Source organism: Schistocerca gregaria, chromosome 1, assembly GCF_023897955.1.
Source record: "Schistocerca gregaria isolate iqSchGreg1 chromosome 1, iqSchGreg1.2, whole genome shotgun sequence".
In the NCBI taxonomy this organism is placed as follows: domain Eukaryota; kingdom Metazoa; phylum Arthropoda; class Insecta; order Orthoptera; family Acrididae; genus Schistocerca; species Schistocerca gregaria.
In genome coordinates this window covers 229,893,624-229,914,470 of record NC_064920.1, presented here as the reverse complement: position 1 = coordinate 229,914,470, position 20,847 = coordinate 229,893,624, and the positions used below count along the sequence as shown (strand labels likewise).

General features: G+C 39.3%; 1 protein-coding gene across 1 annotated transcript; it reads left to right on the top strand.

Annotated features, from left to right (window-relative positions):
* Positions 1-14,027: 14,027 nt before the first annotated feature.
* On the top strand, positions 14,028-14,975 carry LOC126338161 (WD repeat-containing protein 82-like). The gene has a single exon (XM_050001528.1). The coding sequence runs from the start codon at positions 14,028-14,030 to the stop codon at positions 14,973-14,975; it is 948 nt and encodes a 315-aa protein (XP_049857485.1).
* The last annotated feature ends 5,872 nt before the right edge of the window (positions 14,976-20,847 follow it).

Sequence of the window (20,847 nt, the reverse complement as noted above, 5' to 3'; positions counted from 1 at the left end):
TAAAAACAAAAAAATCTATGCGGGCGAAGCAGCGGGCGCTGAACTAGTAACTTTATAAAGTGATGGTATTCACTCTAGCTGTTTCTCTCAGCTCTTAGCCTTGTTACCGGTACTTAAAGCGATGTCTAAAATACGTCTCACTGTATTATTTTATCAGTCTAGTATTAATACTTCTTAATTTTTTATTTTATTCATTTTAGCTAATACATACACTCATATTTCATCTTTTAATATTGCTACTAATGCACAATACTTATAGTACTTAACTACCGCTTAATCTTTATGACTTTACATGGTGTTTGGATATTTCCGTTACAAAATTCTAAGACTGGTAGAGGGACGTGGGTACATAATATTTTGAATAGGAAACTACCGTTTCCGATCTATGGCGATTTCAACTCAAATGTGTAATACGTTGACGAGTGCCGAGGGAATTATATAGATCATGGTATGAAATAGGATAGACAAAATGACATATACTACGTCAGATGGTCACCAATTGTGGTCGTATGCAGTGTTTAAATTACGAGACTCGTGTAGAGACAGAGGAAGATCTGCTGGCGCGAGAGCTGGCCTCTATACTAGAAACTGAAGAGACACCAGGTGGGATGGAGAGTGTGTACCAGAGTATGCTCCGTAGATACTATGTCGGTAACAACTGGTGGTCGCTACATCGAGCCGCTGTTGTAATGCTTCAGCACTGTGCTCTATGTCCAGTATACTGAGTTCTGTTTTTGTTTTGGAATAATGTAAACATGTAATGTTTAAGTGTTATTACAAACAACTGCACATAAGTGATAAATGGATGTTTCGTTGTTTCCTTTCGAATTGCTACCTAATAATTGTGCTGCGTCACGCCTAATTCAGCTCCTCAAGCAGAAATGGATGAGATAAACAGCTGAATTGAAATGGCACGTTTCCGAACTAGAGGTCCTATTCAGAATATTATCACAGTCTAATATAACAGTCGCGACACTCACTGCTGTAAACGTTGTTACCGTTTGATAGCTGGAGCGACACTAGCGCTCCAAGCGGCGGGAAAGGAGAACTTCAGATGCGTCGTAAGCATAGTGTTTGTTTTGCATCCCTTTCCTACGTGATTTACGAAATATTTGGATTATTTTTAGCCTTCAAGAGTTTGTGTAGTATCAGAAGACATAGATGTTTCTAAAAATGATTCTAAAATAAGCACAAGTAGAGATAAAACTCATGAACCCAGTGGCAAGTTACAACACATCCGTGAAGGAACACTTGTGACATTGGATAGAACTGCAGCTTACCACGTTGATACCAACGAAATATAAACACATAGATTCACTCATAAGAAGCACAGAGATGTACCTCTACATGCAAAAGGGATCGACACCACATTTGTCGTTCCATAGCTCTACTGCGTTTTAATTATTGTCGCCTGTCGCCACTAGTACGACCTTCATCTACATACTCTTCTAAGTCGGACAAGCAACTGCCAAATAGTGGGAGAAATGTATTGTGAGTGTAAACCCAAGTCCTTAAAAGCCAATAACACTGTCAGAAGTGCTGTCATATGTTAAATTTGCCATCAGAGACTTTTGTATTTAATGACATATGCACTAGTTCATGAGTATTGGAGAAATGCTGTATCTTCTGCTTTAAAAGGTGGAACATATTGTCACTTGTCCCACATTTTATTTGTATGCCTTCCACATACGTCTGTAAAGCACACACTGATGGAAATATAGAACGTTCCGACAAAACCTGTATGCCTGAGTGCTGTAATGTAATAAATTTAGAGCAAACAGCTTAGTTTTGTCTTTCCATCTTGCAGATGGCATGCTAATCTAGTTTAACAAGCCAAGAGCACCTTTTTTTAAATATTGGGATCCTGTAGTCTTCAAAATTTGTTTGCCCTTCTTCACTTGATCTTTCTGATACAGTTTCTGTTGCTGTCTGTAGTTAAAACGATAGGCACTTTCCTTGTCCCATAACAGTTTTGTATGACGTCTAGCGATCTGCACACTCTGATACTCCACACGCTTGTTCTAAACAGGAGTAACCGCACTTAATTTTACCACTTCATCCTCAAAGCAGGTATATGTTGACGATTCAGATGTATGTGGCACTGATATATGGAGAGTTAAACTGGTTGCTTTTGTGGCACAGGAGTGCTTTATAGAACTAGGCGGATTGTCGAACCTTTATGGCAGTCTCCTCTTCATCACCAGTCGAGATGGCGTATTTAGAATGTCAAACAATGTGGTTAACTGCATTCCACACGAGTTTGTTACTGTCTGCATTCACGAACTGGTTTCGTTCGACATGTAGCAGACAAAGCTTAACATTAGTTTTAAGGTAAACAGGGTCGTTTTTCATAATATCTTCTCGTTTGCTGTTCACTAGCCAGTTTCTGGTCCTAAAACGAAACATTAATCATCAATATATATGTAATTTGCAAGCGAATCCTTATGATGCAGTTTATTAACATAATGGTATAAACCTCTCGGGGTCCTTAGGAAACCTAAAAAAGGCATCTTCTTGTTGTTGTTGTTGCAATTGATTTGTAAAACCATTGTACAAACCAAAATAAAGAACTACTATTCGCTTTCGCTTTCACGATCTCACTGAAATCAAGAGTTTAACTAATTGGCCGCTTGGCGCGCTGCTGGCGCAGTAGGCAACAAAATCGAGACGAAGTGTCGCGACTGTTATGTTAGACTTTGATAATATGTAGTCACTTCCCTCTGATGTTGACGCTCACTAGTTGTTACCTGTCACTCGTGGATCATCTACGCTGGTTTGTCTTAACTAAAGTCTTTGGAGGGAGCAGTGGCTCAGTCAATGAAAAGTGGTGGTGGCTGAGTAGACAGTGTGTGGCGAGGTCTTGAACGCAAAGACTTCTATTCTGTTCTGGCTTCAGTTCTGTTTGGTAAATGTGTGTGGTTCGGTGTCGTAAGCGATGTGGCTGCTCTGACCGACGCTGAGAAGGAAGGAGACTACACAGAGACTTGCTAATACTATTTGTCTGTTCACGAGTGCCGAAAGTTTGGTAACATTTGCTGCAAATGCCAGCTTGGCAATCCATATTAAAGTGATGGATTTTTGTCTGTAACTGTTTTGCGTCGTTACTTAAATGAGTAAATGTGTTCTTCATTCACCTAACATTTCTTTGAATTGCCGTTGGTCTCAGAATAGTTCGTAAATGAGGTCTTTGCATTGCCATGTAATAGCCACCACACGATCCTTGTAACAATTTTTATCAAAGTCTAACAATCTATTGGTTATGACCTGTAGATTAAAACTGAAGAAACTGCAAAAAGGTGGGAACTTAAGGAGATGGGACCTGGATAAACTAACAGAACCAGAGGTTGTACAGAGTTTCAGGGAGAGCATAAGGGAACAATTGACAGGAATGGGGGAAAGAAATACAGTAGAAGAAGAATGGGTAGCTTTGAGGGATGAAGTAGAGAAGGCAGCAGAGAATCAACTAGGTAAAAAGACGAGGGCTAGTAGAAATCCTTGGGTAACAGAATAAATATTGAATTTAATTGATGAAGGGAGAAAATACAAAAATTCAGTAAATGAAACAGGCAAAAAGGAATACAAACGTCTCAAAAATGAGATCGACAGGAAGTGCAAAATGGCTAAGCATGCATGGCTAGAGGACAAATGTAAGGATGTAGAGGCTTATCTCACTAGGGGTAAGATAGATACAGCCTACAGGAAAATTAAAGAGACCTTTGGAGATAAGAGAACCACTTGTATGGACATCAAGAGCTCAGATGGAAACCCAGTTCTAAGCAAAGAAGGGAAAGCAGAAAGGTGGAAGGAGTATATAGAGGGTCTATACAAGGGCGTTGTACGTGAGGACAATATTATGGAAATATGGAGGATGTAGATGAAGATGAAATGGGAGATACGATACTGCGTGAAGAGTTTGACAGAGCACTGAAAGACCTGAGTCGAAACAAGGCTCCCGGAGTGGACAACACTCCATTGGAACTACTGACGGCCTTGGGAGTGCCAGTCCTGACAAAACTCTACCATCTGGTGAGCAAGATGTACGAGACAGGCGAAATACCCTCAGACTTCAAGAAGAATATAATAATTTCAATCCCAAAGAAAGCAGGTGTTGACAGATGTGAAAATTACCGAACTATCAGTTTAATAAGTCACAGCTACAAAATACTAACGAGAATTCTTTACAGACGAATGGAAAAACTGATAGAAGCCGACCTCGGGGAAGATCAGTTTGGATTCCGTAGAAATGTTGGAACACGTGAGGCAATACTGACCCTACGACTTACCTTAGAAGCTAGATTAAGGAAGAGCAAACCTACGTTTCTAGCATTTGTAGACTTAGAGAAAGCTTTTGACAATATTGACTGGAATACTCTCTTTCAAATTCTGAAGGTGGCAGGGGTAAAATACAGGGAGCGAAAGGCTATTTACAATTTGTACAGAAACCAGATGGCAGTTATAAGAGTCAAGGGACATGAAAGGGAAGCAGTGGTTGGGAAGGGAGTGAGACAGGGTTGTAGTCTCTCCCCGATGTTATTCAATCTTTATATTGAGCAAGCAGTAAAGGAAACAAAAGAAAAATTTGGAGTAGGTATTAAAATCCATGGAGAAGAAATAAAAACTTTGAGGTTTGCCGATGACATCATAATTCTGTCAGAGACAGCAAAGGACTTGGAAGAGCAGTTGAACGGAATGGATAGCGTTTTGAAAGGAGGATATAAGATGAACATCAACAAAAACAAAACGAGGATAATGGAATGTAGTCGAATTAAGTCGGGTGATGCTGAGGGAACCAGATTATGAAATGAGACACTTAAAGTAGTAAAGGAATTAAGCTATTTGGGGAGCAAAATACGTGATGATGGTCGAAGTAGAAAGGATATAATGTGTAGACTGGCAATGGCAAGGAAAGCGTTTCTGAAGAAGAGAAATTTATTAACATCGAGTGTAGATTTAAGTGTCAGGAAGTCATTTCTGAAAGTATTTGTATGGAGTGTAGCCATGTATGGAAGTGAAACATGGACGATAAATAGTTTGGACAGGAAGAGAATAGAAGCTTTCGAAATTTGGTGCTGCACAAGAATGCTGAAGATTAGATGGGTAGATCACATAACTAATGAGGAAGTGTTGAATAGGATTGGGGAGAAGAGACGAATGTGGCACAACTTGACCAGAAGAAGGGATAGGTTGGTAGGTCATGTTCTGAGGCATCTAGGGATCACCAATTTAGTATTGGAGGGCAGTGTGGAGGGTAAAAATCGGAGAGGGAGACCAAGAGATGACTACACTAAGCAGATTCAGAAGGATTTAGGTTGCAGTAGGTACTGGGAGATGAAGAAGCTTGCACAGGATAGAGTAGCATGGAAAGCTGTATCAAACCAGTCTCAGGACTGAAGACCACAACAACAACAACAACAACATAACAGTCGCGACACTTCGTCTCGATTTTGTTGCCTACTGCGCCAGCAGCGCGCAATGCGGCCAGTTAGTTAGACTCTTGATTTCGGTGTGATCGTGAAAGCGAAAGCGAATAGTAATTGTTTATTTGCTGCATCTTTTGGATTTCATTCATTACCAAGTGATACGAAATCAGTTGCATTTACTTACACACCTTACCATCATGAAATACAATATATAATTATTTATCTGCTGGTTATTGTAAAGATGCCACAAGGCCATGGAATTATACATGTTCAGTCTTGGAATATTACAGTGAACTCGTGTCTTCAGTATGGCTCTCTCTTCAATAAGAATTTATTTTCATGTGGCACAATCATTTAGGTGGTGTCAAATCGCTTGCAACATTTTTAGAAGACGTGTTACTGGTTCCTGAAGGCGGAAGGCGAGTTTTTGCCGAGCTCTTCGGATCAGCGCTTACTATGGCACATTCCATGCAGTGTTCTAAGAAAGTTCAAAAAGATTCTTTGTAGAAAAATTATGTGGGTTGACTCAGAAGTAATGCCTCCACCTTTGTAGCTCTTAAACAGTTGGCAGCATTGGTATGCGGAAGGTAATGAATTATTGCGCATCCTCTTCTCTACAGCTCCAGTTGGCAGGAAGCCTTAGCATTCAACGGTTGTGTTGTTACAGTGTAAAATATAGAACCGTGTGCAGACCGTTGGTCAGTGCGATTTAAGCAACGTACAGTCATTGAATTCCTGACAGCAGAAGGTGTTACCCTGTAAGATGACCAGGTTTCACGGACTTTACATGAGCTTGATCCATAATAACAGGACGATACAGTATGAGATCCCCAGAATATAATAATTATATATCAACAAAAGGCAATTGCAGTTAATTTCACGTACCAAAAACTAACAAAACAATCTCTACCAATGTGGACAATGGCATGGAACAAATAAGCTAAAGCAAGACGCATTTTGGAGATGAACTGAGCAGGTGGTTAACGATATCGTAAAACTCCCATTTACCAAGAGAAGCAACTTCAGTGCAGAAAGGGATAAGGCCATAACAATACATTATTCCTTTTAATGTAAATAAGGCCAGGAGTGAGGGTAAGTGGCTGCACGTCATTACCAGGGCTAAGCTGTGACCCAGCAAGAAACATAAAAATGTATTCACCTCTAGCAAGATAGCGATTGGCTGAAGCCATACTTGGCGACGCAGATGCGACACAGTGGGGAGATCCCCATTATATAAAACCATTTTGAGGCCTTAAGGCTCGATCTCTTTCTCTCTGATCTCGTGGTGTACCGCACAAGTGTGTGGAAATAAGCGAGGGCATGAAGAGCTTTGCTTTCTGTGAAGTGAGGACGATACGCTTCACGTATCATGGCGACAGACAGCAAAGCAGTAGTTAATTATTCCTGCAGGAATTTTTGCAGGCAAAAAATTATGCATGTTGCTCCAACCTATAGCGAGTGTGCAATAGCCATTATTTCGACTAGGGAAAGATTAACATTCTACGGAACGCAGGAAAGTTGCAACTGAGTGAATTCAGTCAAGGCCGCAGTAGGGAATTAGCATTTCAGATCCAGCACGGAGACAATGCCATTGCAGATGCCGCTTGGGAAAGTACCATTGCGCATTGGGTCACAGTAAATGTTGAGACTAGATTTTGCTCACTCCAACTTGCATACGCTTTGACCATTGAATATTAAAAGCTAGGATACTAGCCTACCCTCACATTGAATTCATGAGAATTTTTTCATTGGTTCAAAAAGTAAATTTATTCTCCACCAAATCAGACTATTGACCAGCTGTGATAACATAGATTTAAATGAGCTGATGAGAATTTTTAATAATCATTCTTTCCTGTGATAAAAATTTTCCGTGTGTAGAGATAACGATTTTAGTAATCGTCTTTTCAATATGTCCAAGAATTAAATATTTTGTTATTAAGTGTCGAAGGTAATTAAACATGATTGTTGTTTATCACTTGACACTTGAAAGCAACAGCTGATATATTATATGTCGAATAAAAAAGGGAATAGCTGTTTGTCTTCCTAGAATAGACCCCAAACTTTCACTTTTATTAATTCATACATTCTGATGAAGACGTTGAGAGAACTGTGAGACTGTGGTTGCGGAAACAGAGTCGACTTATTGTGTGACAGCTTCAGAAAACTTGTTCATCGTTACCAGAAATGTGTCCAATTGGCTGGTGATTATGTAGAAAAGTGAATATTGCTAATTAGAGATCACATTCTAAGGATTATTTCTGCATTTTATTTACTAAAACTTTCCTGTCCAAACCAAATTAACGAAGGTGGAGGCATTAGTTTTCATTCAATCCTTGTATAAATTACAGTGTCAGGCAAACGTGATGAGTGCAACTGTTTGGCCTATAAGGTGGAACACAGAAAACTTTTTACGAGCAAGTATTAGTTCTCTTTGTAAGAAGCTTAGTCTTTATTCTGATATATGTAATCTAAATGCCCGATTTAACTGTTGCGCTTAGTAAGTTGTCTGTATTAAGTTATTTGTAAAATATTGTCGGACTGCATTATAATAGTAATATTATGGGTCAGTATTCATTTTCATTAGGGCCGATTCTTGCGATATTTCAGTGTCCTCTAGGTTCAGTTCCAGAAAAATAACAAATGCATGTTATAAGCTAAAATGGCAGCAATACATAAAAAAAGCTTTCATGCTAGCTTGGTGCTTGACCAAATTTTTGTTGACCAAATGATGATGCACTGTCCAAAATCTCTGTAAATATCGATCCTAGTTCGTTATCTATAAACATTTCATTAACGTTATTGGTGGCACATGGTTTCTTCTCCACTGACATAACACACATCAGTACTCTGTACTTGCTCTTCTTCCTTTCCATTGTAAATACGCCGGTTTAGGGTCCATGATCTGTGAGATATTGCATGAGTCGCTTTTTTTATTCGGGAGTTTCATTCTTTCTTTTACATCAGCGCGAGTAGACTCTCCTAACCGTGTGTGTAACACACTTTCTTAGACTGAAATGCGCGCTAGCGTTGTGAAAGGTGTGACAGATAGCACCCAGCCGTTCACACGAGGTAAGTGCTGAGAGAAGACGCAATGATAAGGTTCTCCACAGTCGCTACCTCTTCATGTTTCTGTTCGTCACATCAAACGCTATTTTCTGTCTCGCATAGGCTGTACTGTCAGAAAACTGCCAGCTGGCGTTACTGGCTGCAAGGCGACAGACTGTTGTAGATGTCCCATCGCCTGCAACGTTCACTGCTGCTGTGTTTAGTTCCTCCTCTTATCTCATGACATGCTGAGACTCAACGCCGGTACTGAAGCATATTTATTTTGGTACTCCCTCTTTCCCACTAAAAATATTGTAGTGCTTTTCGGTTTCTGTAGCATAAAGCTCAGCCTCCTTAGCAGAGCAGTCAACGAGTCTGGCGGCCATGCAGAGGACCTGGGTTCACTTCTCGGTACTGGGAGGAATTTGTCTTTGGTGAAAAGCCTGGAATGGGGTGCATTCAGCTTCGTGAGGCTAATTGGAGAGCTGTTTGAATGAGAAGTAGTGGTTCTAAGGTCTAGAAAGCCGACAACCTCCAAGAGAGCGGTCTGCTTACCCCAAGCTCCTCCGTCAAATGACGCCACATGGAAGGTGATGCTACCCCTGCTGATTGGCGTCGGGTGATCCTCGGGACCTGATCGCGAAGTTGCTCTTTATTTGAATAATAAGGCGTGCAAACATGATTCAACGTTATCGCTCTCGGTGAGAACAGCGATGATAACCTCGTTATTGAACGCCCGTAAACTTCTTTCTCGGTGAGAACACTTTTGGCTACGTGAATCTTAAAATTTTATCAACATGTTGAATGCTTGATGATATTTCGTGAGTTCACCCGGCTCTTCGACCACATTTGGTTACGATGGCTTATTCTTTTGTAACCTCTTGGAAACAAATTCGTGCTTCAGATATTGCATTGTGAAGTTTTCTACGGTGCGTGGAATGATGTCGATAACTGCTGGTACCACGAGAAAAACCTTTTTATTTATGTTGCTGCACGCACTTAAACGTTCACTTCTTGTTATGCTTTAAGCTAGCTAGCTGAACGCCTCGCGTGTAACATATTCCAGACTACAGTGATTGTTTTGCTCGTCAGGCCGAAGACAGGTGTGTTGCAGCTCTTAACGCTAGTCTAGACCCGGAACGATGTTTTCACAACTGGAGGTATAGCGTCGTCTCAGTCAGAGCCCGAAGTTGCTCCGACTGAGCAATAGAGAATGAGGAAAGTCCGGAAGACGCGTGGTCCCTTCGAATCCTACATATCGGTTAGACATCTGTTGAGATAATTTTTGAAACGCTAAAGATGTTGATAATCAGTTTTAACTTTCACGAGTAGTCATTTTTGGCCTCATAAAATAGCGAACAGTGTGTTATCGTAGTCTTATTAACCACTGAGATGAAGGTATGAAATAGGTTTTGTTCAACTGAAATTACGTAATGTTTCTTTCTACATTAGCAGTTCTAGATGACTTCTGCTACTCTTTATGCATGCTCAGCTAGTTCTTCATTAACAATAATCAATGTGCACCTAAACATTTACAAATTAATAATGTTACAGTAGTAACTATTTTATAAACATTAAATAGTCTTCATGTGTCTTCCTACACCTGGTCTACACCAACTTGGGTTCCATTGAATGCCATTGAAATTTTCATAAGAGCAAAATACCATTGATTTGAGTATCTCCAGTCATTGAGACGCATTGAATTCCTAAGAGCAGCATAAAATCTCGGGTCGGTTTAAACGACTCATAGTTATCAGCAGGAAGAACTAATTTTAAGTATATTTGTATTATCCTACGAAATTGTTTCATCGCTGGGTTACATATACACACGTAGACGTACGTATTCTCTGTTCCTGTAACTTGGATATTTTTGCATACATTTATATTTACAGGTATTAATGTACATGTAAGAGCCAGAGCACGAACGTATGTGCTCAAGTGCACGAGATATAGCCAGATATATAGAGATATAGAGGTCATTCTAATAATCTTTGTGGTATCATGTTAAATGATAGCGGGTGTTAGACTTTGCCATACGACCGCGAACACAGAATATATGTACTGCCTGACAAAAATAGTGAAGCACCCAAAATAAATGGCTGGATGTCTTGTACACATCCTCGGCAGCCATGTAAATTATTAGAGCAGAGCATGAGCTGTGTGAGGTAGAACTGCCACTAGAGTGTATGTTTTGTTGATGTTTAGTGTTGCTATCAGGCTTGGTAGGATATCTGAGGGATGTAATCATCTGGGTATATTGAGTGATCATTGTGAAGGGTGCAGGAATGCCACGTACTTGTGTGAGACAGCGTTATCAGTACCTGACAGAGTTTGAAAGGGGCTAGATCTTGGATGGGTCACCGTCTGGGTCTGCGAAGTTCGGTTGGTAAGTGGGGTGCACCCTGCCCTTGTAAGGCCGATTGAGGAGCCTCTTGATTGAGAAGTACCGGTATAATCACGATTTTTTTTTAATTCATATGTGAGCGCATTCGGATGTGACAATGGCCCAATGACGGAGATCATGGGAACGCGAGGGCAGGTATACCCATTGTCAAGGTTCGACTTGACTACTTCTACCAACACAACAGAGGATCACTGTATTCTCCACCAAACATATCAAACACCTACACATCTGCTCTTGCCATCCGAGAACAGGCAATGGACTCTCTGCGACATTCTGTATCATCCCGCACCAGTGGTCGGAGATTAACGGTAGCAAGACTAGAGAAATGCTGCCTCATGCATAGGCTGCCGTTAACACAACACGAGCAGCTGGGTTTGCAGAGGTGCTGTGAGCGGAAAGCATGTATATGGATTGTTGACGAATGCCGTCGGACTGTGTTCAGTGATGATTTGCGGTTCTGCATGATGACGATCTTAGGCGAGTATAACTGGGCAGAGGCCTCGTTATTTAAATATCATGAAGAGGCATAGCAGTGCTACTCCTGAAGTCGTGGTGTGCGGAGCCATCGGGTACGACTTCAGGTCACGGCTCGTAGTGACTGAGGGAACTCTGACAGCGCAACGCTACGTCACAGACATCCTGCATCCTCAAGAGTTACCTCTCATGTGGCAGTACTGTGGTGCTATGTTTCAAGAAAATGGTCGGATACATATGGCACGTGTCTCAATTCACTGTCTAAGTGCTATTGAGGAACTCCCGTGAGTAGCAAGATATCCAGACCTGTCCCCGACAGTACGTGTGTGGTATCATGTAAGACCTTAACTCCGTCACAGTGTCAGTACCTAGGATGTCAACATCAACAACAGCTATTACAACAGTTGTGGGCCATCTTGCCTAAGGAAATGATACATCGGCTGTTGACACCCTTCCCGACCAAAGCAGTGCAAGCATCCAGGCCAAAGATGGTGATTATTCGTAAATATGACTCGATTTTGTAATAACTGCAATCAGTCTGTGAAGTCTCACTTCGTTTCCTGTCCCCATTCTTGCAGTATGTGTGATAAGAACTTCCTCGCCGCTCTTTCAAAAAATTGTCATAAATCCGGTATGTGTTTCAACACAACAAAAAATATTTATTTTTCGATCACATACTCAGTTGAAGCACTTTTACACGAGTAACCTGCAAATCTGTACAAACTTCAAAGTATCTGCTTCTCTCTATGACAAAGTTTACTCTATCACGCATTTTTCTTCAAATTGCGTCTACTCGTCGCCTCCTACGACAGTGCTGTAGGTAACTCCAGGCAGCACACTCGCCGGAAGCTCTGATTTAGTCACGAGCTAACCATATCCTCTAGCTAGTATAAATTGTGTGTGTCCTTTGGTAGTCAGATCTGGAAGTTGGACATATGCAGAGATTGAATAAGAGTCACTAACCGTTCTTTCCACCAACCTGTCGTCTTCTAAAGTTTTGTCCCCACCGCAGAAGATAGCTCGTCGGTTGTGGGATCTTCTTCGGCGGAGGCTGCTATACTGCCTACTTGAACCTGTAATTGTGCTTTTTATTGGATGCCACTTGCCCAGATTAGTCTTCGTATCTACAGAGGGCAAGATCTGTAGTACTGACAATGATGGTATGCGACACTTCTCATTACTGTATCCTGTTTTGTTATATTTCAAATAATCACACATTTTATACTGTCTTCTACAACACTCGACATATCTTTCTTACTTCAAATGTTGACGGTGTTGAGACGGCAACCAGCCACAAATTCATTTTAAGTTCCTTTATTTAAAAGGTACAGTTTCCGGTTTCGAATTATTACGATTCATCATCAGACGGCTTTCATGCTTTCATTACAAAATGTGCTGCGATTTTTACTGAAAAGTTATCGTGAAATGTCGGTTTGGAGTACTTGTTTTCATAGTTTTCTTGCAGCAGACAACGTTTGTAGTTTTCACCGCTTTCAGATCATTGCACACATAAACTTGCATATTGAGCACTTCAGATTTGTCACGGAATGCATTTTCATCACATTTCTATCGTTGCACACGTAAATTTGTATCACTGAGCACTTCAGCTTAGTCACAGAACAGACTTCTAACATGCACCGCATGTTTTGATAGATGCGTAGTGATTACAAACAAATGAGTGTCAAAGATGCTTCTGAAATAAATAGTTAAACGCACATGTTTAACTTATCAGAATATTTTAACGATCTGAAGATGTATAAGCCAAACTGGTCCTAAAGTGTAAAGAAATCTATGTGAACAAGACGGACTTCTGAAAATGAAAGTGCCGTTGTATGAGTATCTGCAGACAAATAGTGTATTTCGAGAATGAACTTTCACTCAGCAATGGAGCTTGTGCTGATATGAAACTTTCTAGCTCGTTAAGGACCGACTGTATAACGCAGTTGGGCTTAGATTTACACAGAAAATGATCTCAGATCAATCTGGACTCGGTGAATAAACGCATATATAAACGTTAATCTCAGACAATATCGCTGTGAACTAGTGTAATCTTTGACTGGCGAATCCAGTTCACAACCTGGTGATATTACAAAACAACGCTTTTGTTTTGCGCAAATATGCGTTGCAAAAGCATAAGTTGTTATTAACATGAATGTTTCCTGCAAATACGTCAAAATGCCACTCTCACACTGGTTAAACTCGAAATATTTATTTTGATCTGCAACGTTAGGTTAGGTTAAGGAAATCATCGGCTATGTAAGTAATGGGTGGAGGTAATAACTGATCTCGTAGTAATTCTTGGAGACGACTCGCAATTAATGTGGTTAGTTTAATCATTATCGACTATTAGTGGCAAAGCGAGAGAGGAAAATTCAGGGTATTTGTAGTGAAAAGGTAAGTACGTGAAATATGACAGCAGCCAATAACAACTGAACGTCTCTGACAAATTTCGAAGTTCGAACAACAGTAACTACATAATTCGTCTTAAATTGAACTAATATAACAACTACACCTAAGCTGATGCAGAAAACTACGGTGAAGTGGGGATAGGTGTTTTTATGAACATTGATCCTCTCTGATCGGCGTTTCTTCTTTGTTACCTCATAGTTGTGCTGCGTTGCAACTACGAAGCGTTGTTGGATTGTGCATATATTGTTTGATATTCAGTTAAGCTTGCTCTGAACATGAAGTTAGTTGACCACGTTGTCCGAAGTTTTAAGGTAGCGAAAGTATTCCGAGAGAATACAGATAAGATAAGTAGCATTGACTTTTCGTCGAGTGGAGACACATTGATTTCCTGCAGTGAGGATGATCAAATTGTGATATATGATTGTGAGAAGGGGACGCAGGTAAGGACAGTTAACAGCAAGAAATATGGAGTTGACCTCATACATTTTACGCATGCTAAAAACACAGCAATTCACAGTTCAACTAAACTAGATGATACTATACGATACTTATCCCTTCATGACAATAAGTATATTCGTTACTTTCCGGGACATACGAAGAAAGTTGTCTCGCTATGCATATCCCCTGTGGAAGATACTTTTCTCTCAGGTTCGTTGGACAAAACATTGCGGTTGTGGGATCTTAGATCACCGAACTGCCAAGGACTTATGCATCTATCAGGAAGACCAGTTGCAGCATACGATCCTGAAGGACTCGTCTTTGCAGCTGGGATAAACTCTGAACACATTAAACTGTACGATTTAAGATCATTCGATAAAGGGCCATTCATAACTTTCAAACTAAGTCAAGAAAAGGAGTGTGACTGGACTGGACTAAAATTTAGTCGTGATGGGAAAACAATTTTGATATCTACAAATGGGTCAGTTATCCGACTGATTGATGCCTTCTACGGGACGCCGTTGCAGACGTTTACCGGCCATTTAAACAACAAAGGAATACCCATAGAAGCGTCTTACAGTCCAGACTCGCAGTTTATTTTCAGTGGTTCGACGGATGGCAGAGTTCATGTGTGGAACACAGAGACTGGGTATAAAGTTTGTGTTCTTAATGCAGATCACCCGGCTCCTGTCCAGTGTGTGCAATTCAACCCGAAGTACATGATGCTTGCTTCTGCATGCACAAATATGGCATTTTGGCTTCCGACAATCGATGAAAATTCTTGAATTTGTTGTGCATAGTGCCTGTAAGAAGATAACGACGTATGTATTAGGTGAAATTTGACTCGAGTGTCCGGATACTTTAGAAGGGAAGGCATTAGTAAAGTATGTCGAAATATTTTTGACAGTAAAATGACGACGCTTTTCTGTGACGAAGACTTGGAGTGTTTAATTCCAGGGTAATTGAATCGAGGATAAATGTTTCTTAAGATTGTTATATGAATAAGAACGAAATTTTACATATGACTTAATGTTTTAATGTGTAGTTTAAATTTGTAATGTGCATTTTAAATTTGGAAATACTTTCATATACTTAATAGATGGTACTATGAATTTATGTGCTCTGCTCTTAAACACACGGAAAAGATGTGGTTTTTCAGTCCTAATATAAATAGAGTACCACATTTAAACTGTGCTTCCAGATTACTTTCTAAGACTTGCACCTTTCAGAGCAGATGGAAAGATTTCATATGAAGGATGAATCAGAATGCAGGATAAAACTATGATGCGAAACTACGTCTAGACAGTGTGTTTTTGTCATGAGTTAAGTTTGCGTCTAGTGGTGGCCAAATATGGTGGGCGTTGATGAATCTTAAAACAGGTGCAATATTATCTCAGTGTGGTACACTTATCTTCAAGCTGTTTTAAAGAGAAATGATATGATGTGCTGACTGCAAGATGCCACTTTGTGTGTGCATGTGTGTGCTGTGTTCTTATTAAATTCACAGTGCCCCTTTTCTAACTTTAAATGGAAAGCATTACACAGTTGTTAGCCTATTAATCAGCATATAATAACGAAAACTCAAATGATTATCTAAGTAATGGCTTACATCAAACAATTAGGTCTATCTCCAGGCAAATACAAATTTCGATGAGTAATTTGTGACTTCTCCCTGACTAATCTTTATATTTTACGTGACTGAGGACGCTGACTAGAAAGCAGTTACGGCAGGTGGTGAACCAAATGGCTGAGATTGCTAGTTACGAAGCAGTTGGGAGAAGTGGTCAGCCACTCATTGATTTCAGACTTCTTTTTCCATGTCACCTGTAGCAAAATGGTCAGACACAAATCAAAATTCAAATGAATATTTTTGTGTCTGAACCAGTTCTTCCATCCTTGTGTTGCTTCATTAACAGCAAATTCATTAGAAAAATGCTGCCATATTGTAGTACAGGGTCTCTTTCCTTTCAGATATATTTGTGTTGTAAATAGAACTTTAAATATTTTATTATTCTGTTGTAAAATGTTTCGGAAAGCGTTGTGAACATACAATGGTCCTGTGTATAAGATTTACATTTTGCTATGTTGCAGTGTCACTGTTCATATGAATTATTAAAATGATTGACACAGATTCTGCAGTGTCCAAATTCAAGGAAAAACTAAGTTATAACAAACACATTTTTAAAACAATGTGATATGACTTTCACTTCATAAGTACAAAGCCTTAACCCTACAGTTTGTAATATGTGCTTTCTGCTTATGTTGTAATTTTGTCTGTAATTTTGATGACCCAGGAAAGGGGCATGTTTCACATTTACTGTACCCAGAAGACAGTACCACAGTATGAATATGAGTTGTAAAAGATCTGTTACAAGTGCACCATTGGAAACGTGTCTGTAATTGTTACATTGCCATTACCACAGTGTCAACTTTCATTGCTTCAGATTTCTTTCTGTCACTGAGAGTTTCATTATTGTAATTTTTTTAGAGATCTAAATAACTTTTTGATAACTATCTTAGTGTTCCCCTCCCTGCCCTCCACCCCTCCCCCCCCCCCCTGGCACACACACACACACACACACAAAATCAAGGTTTGTTAGCTGTCTCTTGTGCTGAACTTTTATTACATTCTCTCTTTTTCTCAAGTTCTTGTCAAACCGTTTTGAACATGTCATACATTAATTGTAGATTTAGATGCTAGCTAGTGTGTGAAGTTAGTGTCTTAAAACTTTGTTATACATGAAAATACCTGTAGTCCTCCTCTCATTCCTGGCTGTTTTGTGTAGGGCAGAGATACAAAGAAGAGCCAACTGTTTTTCTCTCTATTCGTTAGTTCAGACCCTTTGTACATGTCATATAGTATGTAAACATATAGATTATAATTTCATTTCATCAAACTTTAGGTCCATGGTGTTTTCTTCCACTATGATTTATTTTTTTCTACGTTCGCACTCATGTACTGTGTGCAGCTATATATATCAGTGCTCTGTTGTTGCTTTTTTAAGGTAGTGGGTGACAGGAAATCTGTGTCCTCCTTGTCATTTCTTTAAGTTGAAACTTTCTGAAAATGGTTAGAGAACTGAGCCAGTTCCACTGTTGTGTGTGTAACATGGGAAGTAAAGTTTTTACCATGGTGTCTGCATATTGGACGAATTGTGTAGGGCAACATTTAGGTTATTTAGGCCTGTTTAGAGTTAATTTAATATTAGTCAGCATAAACAGCTTAGTGAAATAAAGATGCAGTTATTGGGCCTAATAAATCTGTGACAATTACAAATCTAATCCCAGACATAAGGATATTTTCTGACAATCATACTAAACTTAATGGAGAGGATGAACAATTGTTAAAAATTCAGTAATAAAATAATGCACTAAACTCTCTCTGTTTGTTTGTTTGTGTGTGCATGTATTTGTGTTTGTTTTCTAGCTGTGTATAATAATTCAATAGCACTGACTTATTTGATCTACTAGCTAGATATGTCAGATGGTTTCTGTAAAAACAAAAAGGTTCTTAGTTGTCTACTTTCTTCATCCCTGTTGTCTATTGTTCAGTTTTTGTCAGTACTGAGAAAAATAAATTAACTAATTCTTGTACTTGAACAAAGTAATGTTGTCTTTTATAGAAAATGCAAATGTGAGACTTTTAGCTGTGATGTTATAAAATATTTGCATTTATAGTGTACTCTAACTTATGTGAAGTATATGTATCGTTATTAATGCGAATATAATTTTCCCAAGAATAGTTGTGCATCTGTGGAAAATTGTAAAATTATCCCTAGTTTTGGTGGCAGTAATGTTTCATGAATATGACATTTAAGTAATGTGGTACTTATGTCCAATATTTTTATGTCCAACGCTCTCTATATTTATGTTATATAGATTTCCGCTTTGTAAGTGATATGCATTTGGCAGAAACGATCCCACAAGTGTAATTTACAGACTGTAGCTTTTATATTTTCTTCTCTTGTTTTCCGTTTTGTGCCACAGTACCATGCATTTTTTGTTGTTGCAATAGAGCCTAGTTTGAGTTGTTAGAGTAGATACTCATTAATAAGACGGGTTTGTATTTAAATGAGTCTGTTCATTTCTGTTCATTGTTTCTCATGCTGCTTGATAGAACTGTGTGTAAGAATACGCAGAATTATCCACGTTTAACATTGATGCCTATAACTATATTGTTATAGATTCACATTTAGTTTAGGGTAGAAGTAGCAGTGGTGACATGATTCAGCAAGCACCACAGGGTTATTTAAATATCTCAGTCATCCTTAAATCGCATATTTTAGTTATATAAAACATGCATATCATTTGGCAAATTAAATAATTTTTCTGTCCATAATTTTATAATTTTCACATACTCATAACTGTATGTTGTATGTTCTTCCATTATTAAATTCATGGAACACATGTTATTTTGCAAATTTGTGTACAATGGATGTAAAATATTACAAACATAGTGCTGTTCTGCTTAGGTGTTGGTGGCATTTACTACTGCTTTATTTAAATAGAAACAGCTACAAAACTGAAATAAATTCACAAAAGTAAGTTTGAAAATATGATTTTCATTGCATTTCTTTTAGTCTGTCTTTATTTTGTCTATTTACCTTCACTGTTCCCATTCTTATTTCACTTCCCACAAGCATGCTCTATAGTTTTATTTTATATTCGCGCTCAGGGGGCTCTAATCTTGATGTTTCAATAGAGAACAATTTTGGGGGGGGGGGGGGGGGTGAGGGTGGAGGATGGGGCGACGCGATTCTGACACTACAGCTTCTGTAACAGAATCCTGACTTGCATGTTGTATATCTGCCTGTAATTAAAGGTTACATTCAATTAAAACTGCGTGATGTACTGCTGTCACAGTTCACTTTTACTATCGTTCTTCCCAGCTCAACGTAAACATTCTCTCCTTCGTCTCCATTTCCAGTGTCATCAACCACATGACAAATATGTTCATTTGGAGTTAGAGACATCTCTTCATTTATCATTTACTGATGTGAATGAACTGCAACCTTCAGTGTTATTTAAATCTCTATCAGAACAAAAAGTGAACAACAACATAAAGAATAAATTTGTAAGCTACTTTTTGTGCACCAAATTTGCTTCAAAAAATTTATCCTAGCGTATTAAAATGCATGTAAACCACATCCCACAACTTCGGGCTGACAACGTGCATCGTCATCGTAGGGGTTGGAAATAGGAATAAAGTATGTCTTCAGGACTGCAACTAACTTCTGTCCATTTTCTGCAAAAACAGGCCTGACGATATTCCCGACTCCAGTTTTAAGCATTTCCATAACAAGTGTTGAGCCGGCCGATGTGGCCGAGCGGTACTAGGTGCTTCAGCCTGGAACCACGCGACCGCTACGATTGCAGGTTCGAATCCTGCCTCGGGCATGGATGTGTCTGATGTCCTTAGGTTAGTTAGGTTTAAGTAGTTCTAAGTTCTAGGGGACTGATGACCTCAGATGTTAAGTCCCATAGTGCTCAGAGCCATTTGAACCATTTCTGAACCAATAAAAAGTGTTCACGCTGTTTTTCTCCATTTTACATAGCACATATAATTACGAACAGATGGAATGTAATAACTGTAGAGCGCATCCTAACAGTACACCTTGTCATGCATAAATGCTTTGTCGCTCTTCTTCGTAATATTATCACGACACCTTTCCAGTCACAGTTTGCCCCTATGTTCAGAGAATTAAAGGCAACAGTATCTTCTTCCTAGACTTTTTTCTTTGTAGTAGCAAATCTTATCAGTGCTTTTTTGCCCTCTGTTGTGTCTTTATATTGACCTAATGCGATTTCGAGAAAAAATACTTTCCAGCTGGGGAAAAGTCTGAAGATCACATCTTTTTTCTGGCTACTTCCTCCCATCTTCTCAACATGACACCTTCGATAATAAATACAGTGTATTTACGACGTAGAGTTAATATTTGCGGTCGAAGTGCAATTATTCTTCTTTGCAGCTCTTGTATTTCTTCCGTGTTTGCACTTAAAATTGTTGGATTCAGATTTCGCCTTTTATACAAAACATAGTTTTTTATTGTTACCCAAACATGTTTCAGCAACTCTGTGCCATCATCAGTAGGTTTTGTTTATTGGACAATTGTAAAAGTGGACACATTTTAGGTTGTAGCAGGTCTAAGAAAATAAACCTAAAGGCCGTTTTTAATTGTTTCTGCTCCTACCTTGACTTTACATGATGTGGTCTTACAGGACCATATGTATGGTGTCGTGCACTGATAGCTTGTCATTTGCAAACCAAACTATGTAAATGTGAATTTTATGAGCTAGGTAACATATCCCTTGATATTTTTTAAGTTTGATATTTGACTCAAAGGTGCCTACAACCCTCTTCTGTAACAGTGCAAAAGCGAGGCGACATTACCCTCAGTTTCGGCGACGTTTCAAACAGCAAGATGTCGACACATGCAAGAAAAAAGGTCACAGTTCAGGAGGTCACGTGAGGTGGAAGATATGTAAATGATGTCACATTGGCACAAAATTTCACCACAATTCAGTCCATTGCACCATGGACGTGTCACACAATGGAAGGACGTCACACCCCCTCTTACGAAAACTTGAGCATTTTTTTTTAAGCCTATGCGATGGAGGTCAGATACGCGACTCCCAGCTTTGAAATCACGCGGTTTT